The following is a 4867-nucleotide window of genomic DNA, read 5'->3' as shown; positions in this document are numbered from 1 at the left end:
ATGACATTAATAAAAATCTGTAAATGTACAAACATCCAGATTTCTGAGTTAACTTAATTTTTTCTATATATATATATAGATAGATAGATAGATAGATAGATAGATAGATAGATAGATATCTACATACATATATATAAAATATACATGTTCATATATATGTATATATTTATGTATTTACGTATGAATGTTTCGGTGTGTACATTTGTGCGGGTGTGTGCCTGTGTGTATGTGTATACATGCTCCGTCTATACATTTTAACAATGAGCATTAAAAATAAAATAAGAGCAACATAAAACACAATGTAGATAATGTTATTTGTCTCTCCCCACACATTAAATAGCCGCCACTGTAACCACCATATCCAACGATCGAATCCATGTAAGGAAGATAATTTTGAAAATGAAATAGAACAAAAATAAACAGCCAATATAATCGCGCGTTTGTTTGCATTACTCATTTGTGTGAGTGTTTGCGCGTGTGTATATATATATGATTATATATATATATATATATATATGAACATATATATATACACATAACTGGCATATATATTATATATTTGTGTATGCATACGGTGAACTTATTTGTACAAGAAATTTTTTCAATATGATATAGTGCATTCACCTTTGAACTAATTCAATATCCTTTGAATATATATATATATATATATATATATGTATATATATATAATGTGTGTATACATGCATTCGTACATACATGTATGCATGCAGACCGATATATATATATATATGTATAGTATAGTATAGTATAAGAGAAGTTATATCTAGTGATATCCTCATCACTGTGACAGTTATGAAGCTAGTTATTGAGAAAATCGGAAGAGCACCAGAGCAAATACTTGGCGCTTTTTCATTGTAATTGATCATATTGTTCAAATCACGTTAAGTTTTCCTTGTTGTCTTTCCCAGTTTTGACTTCCATTGAGACAACTCTACGTCTCCTCCATGTTAATGTCTGGCCTTGCGGCTAAGTTTGGATCCATCGTTATTATTATTATTATTATTGTTGTTGTTGTTATTTACAATATGATATTTTAATAATAATAATAATAATTTCCGTCATCAGGATTTATAGTTTTTTAATTTTATCTTTTACTTATTTTCATTTTGTTCTATCATTTGGAGAAAAAAAAAGTTCATTTACAATTTGTTTGTTTCCTCAAATAATTTCTTCATTACATAAGCGGCCTTTTTCCTGTTATTTTTGTTGATATTTTCTTTACATTACATACTGTTCATCTTTGTTTAATATTTGTTTTTGGTTTTTTTTTTTTTTTTTTTTACAATTCCTTCAAGAACAAAGCTGTTAAGTATTCATATATCGGTTTGTACAAAGTGTTTATTTTGGAAATTATAATTTTTATTAACATCATCATCATCACAATCATCATCATCATCATAGCCGTCATCATTTTGTTTTAGCACAGTGGTATAATTATGCCAGTATACTGATCAATTATTATTATTATCACTGATCTTGTTTATTATAATAATTATTATTATTATTATTATTATTATGAGGCGGCGAGCTGGCAGAATCGTTAGCACGGCGGGCAAAATGCTTACCAGTATTTCGCCTGTCGCTGCGTTCCGTGTTCAAATTCCGCCGAGGTCGACCTTGTCATCTTTTCGGGGGTCAATAAATTAAATACCAGTTGCATACTGGGTCGATCTAATCGACTGGCCCCCTCCCCCCCAAATTTCAGGCCTTGTGCCTATAGTAGAAAGGATTATTATTATTATTATTATTATTAAGGTGGCGAGCTGGCGGAATCGTTAGTACGCCGGACAAAATGCTTAGCGGCATTTCACCCGACTTTACGTTCTGAGTTCAAATTCCGTGGAGGTCGACTTTGCCTTCCATCCTCTCAAGGTCGATAAAGTAAGTACAGGTTGAGTACTGGGGTCGATGTAATCGACTTACCCCCATTTCAGGCCTTGTGCCTATAGTAGAAAGGATTATCATCATCCTCACCATTATTTCATCTGTTTCAACAACTTTCTGTTCGGCGTTTCAAATACCGCGGAGCACTTTTTTCTTTTTCTTTTCGTGATTAGATGCAATCATAAATATTACTAGCAGTGTGTTTGTGTGTTTCGCTCAGGTAATTTCTTTATGTACGCCTTGATGTTGAAATCAATGAGGCATGAAATAAATACATTTGAAGTAATATATATTTCCTTTCGTTCTCCTTCATTCAACCCTGTCACATTTTCCACCATCTACCTTTGTTTCCCCCTCCTCTCTTTTTCCTGTCTGTCTGTCTCTCCTGCGCGCGCACACAAACACACACATCATTCAAGTCCCTTGCTGTGGATGGCTTTAACAATACGCTGACATCAAAACATAACTTTTTCAATCAAAGAACATGCATATAGATACACACACACAAATGTGTGTGTGTGTGTGTGTGTGTTTATATATATATATATATATATATATATATATATATATATATATACACATACATACATCAGTATGCATGATTTTTATGTGTGTACTTGTCTTTATGCATGTATGTCAATATGTATTCAAGTGTGGAAGCACCGAGGTGTAAACATCCGGCAGCACCGAAATTATCCCCTCGATGATTTCTGAAGAATTCGTTAAAAGCAACTTGTCGAACTTCATCTTCCAAATAATTGATCAATCGATATATTGTAATTGTTATTGAGTAACTGCTTAATTAAATAATTAATTTATTCCCAGAAAAGTATCCTTCTCCTTTCGAAGAATGTACATATTCTTCAGACCTCAATTGTAAACTCTTGCACCCGAGTAAGTTGGATTTAGGTTGGTGCCGTTTAACCTGGCCGAGACCATCTCGTCTTTTTTGGTTTTTGTTTCCCGATACGTCTCTAAGTGTGGCTTTGCTATATTTCTTTATAAAATAAAAGATAAAGATGTGGTGAGGGAGATTTGACTGTTATTTCAAGCAGTTCAAGAACCCAGATAGTTTTCCAGGCTACTGTAGCTATACTAGACGATATTATTTCCAGTTAATCGCAGATCAATTCGGCAGATGCCATTTCATTCTTGCCCTTATTAAAAGCATAGACTGTGTCCACACACACATTTGTATGCATGCGTATGTGTGTGTGTGTAAATATGTTCCTTGTGTTTTACCTACAAATATGAGAGGTATTAGATTTAATTAGAATTTCTCATTTTATTAATTTATTTATTGTTACCATTACTGCCACCGTCATCCACAGCCACTCCCCATCATAATCTGTTCCACTCTGCCTATATATATATATATATATATATACACACACACGCACATAGAAAGACACATATATACACACATATATACATAACTACATATAAGTATAAACATTAAATACATGCATATATATACCTCTATATGTATGCATATACAAAGATATATATATTCACACACACCTTTCTCTTTTTCATTCCTCGTTTCTATCTCCCCCCCCCCTTTTCCTCCTTCTTTTCTCACACTCTGACTCATTACACTCTCTTCAAAAACTCTACTAAATATCTCTCAAATATTTTCAACATGTAATCGAAATTTTATTTCTGTTTTTCATGATGATAGTCAATGTTGTTATTTTTATTCAGGTTGTTTTTACATTTGTTTTGCCTTTCTCCATAGATTTCATCACCGTTATTTATTTATTTATTTATTTATTTTCCCAAGCTTGCTTACGTTTTTGTAGAAGAGCAACAATAGACAATAAAGAGGCATTAGCACCCCCTGGTGGTGTTATGGATATAGTCTTTATTTTCCTTTCGTTTTGCGCTGTCTTTTTTTTTTTAATTTCGTTTTCTTAAAAGACAAATCGATGCGTGAGTAACGGATTTGTTGATCGTGTCAACCCCCGAAATGGCCATCATGTTCCAATCCGACCTGGTTCCGAATCAGAATTTTCATCAGATCCATCATAATCAATGGGATCTAAGCCTGTCGGATCGATTTCCATATCCTTCGATCTGGCTCGTGATGAAGATGACGGTTCTTCTCTGGTGGTACTGGCAGAAGCTGAGGTTGCTTCTTCTTCTGCTTTCATCCGTTTATGTTTGGTGCGACGGTTTTGGAACCAAACTTTGACCTGCAAAAGAAAGAACGGAAGATTAGAGCATAAAGCCCCAACAAATTACTGGTGTAGCAACGTTGTAATGGTGGACTTATATATAGAACGGGTGAAAATTATTAGTCTACTTTGAACTAATAGTATTTAGTAAAACTATTTAGTGGCATCAGCGGAGGGTCATCAGTAATAAAAGAATCTAACATCAAAAAGCTTTCCGACCGAGACCATCACCTTGTTCTTTTACCCCAAAAAAGGAAGGTATCGAGGTCTAATTTTTGTAATTTACTTCGAGTAGCAGATACAGGTTTAGATATTCGTGCAACTTTTTTTCAAATGTTCCAGTAGACTTTCCAAACTCGATGGTCACCATTTTCTGGCAAGGCTATGAAGGTGGAGAAGGGCGAGTGTACCTCAAGCTCATCCCCTTTCTCAGTGATCAAACCTTCGATTATATACCTGCTAAATCAGAGTTGACCTGGGGTCAAACAATAACAACAGGGAGCTTCTACGTGGTCGCTCAATCTTTGCTGCCTTGGGACACTCATCTACAACAATTGCAAAAAAAATTTTTTTTTTAAATAACAAGCAAAGGGGGATAACTGACCTGTGTTTCCGTTAGTTTTAACTCAGCTGCAAGTTCTTTCCGTTCCTGACCGACCACGTAATGATTCTTCTCAAATGCCTGTTCCAGCTGGAGCAGCTGCGATGGCGAAAATGCGGTTCGAATACGTTTCGGTTTTCTATAAGGGGGCAGAATAAAGGCGCCGTCATGCCCAACTATAAAG

The 4867-nt window shown here is 34.5% G+C and overlaps 1 protein-coding gene across 1 annotated transcript in view; it reads right to left on the bottom strand.

Annotated features, from left to right (window-relative positions):
• Positions 1-713: 713 nt before the first annotated feature.
• Positions 714-4867, bottom strand: part of LOC106881490 (homeotic protein empty spiracles) — a gene marked incomplete at its 5' end in the record, with an annotated part of 36833 nt that continues 32679 nt past the window's right edge. Inside the window, 2 exons of the mRNA XM_052974504.1 lie at positions 714-4100; positions 4687-4859. Of these exons, the coding sequence (XP_052830464.1) occupies positions 3882-4100; positions 4687-4859 (392 nt within the window). The remainder of the gene's footprint in view (positions 4101-4686; positions 4860-4867) is intronic.

The sequence above is a fragment of the Octopus bimaculoides genome, chromosome 18 (assembly GCF_001194135.2).
Source record: "Octopus bimaculoides isolate UCB-OBI-ISO-001 chromosome 18, ASM119413v2, whole genome shotgun sequence".
In the NCBI taxonomy this organism is placed as follows: domain Eukaryota; kingdom Metazoa; phylum Mollusca; class Cephalopoda; order Octopoda; family Octopodidae; genus Octopus; species Octopus bimaculoides.
This window is presented reverse-complemented; position numbering and strand designations above follow the sequence as displayed.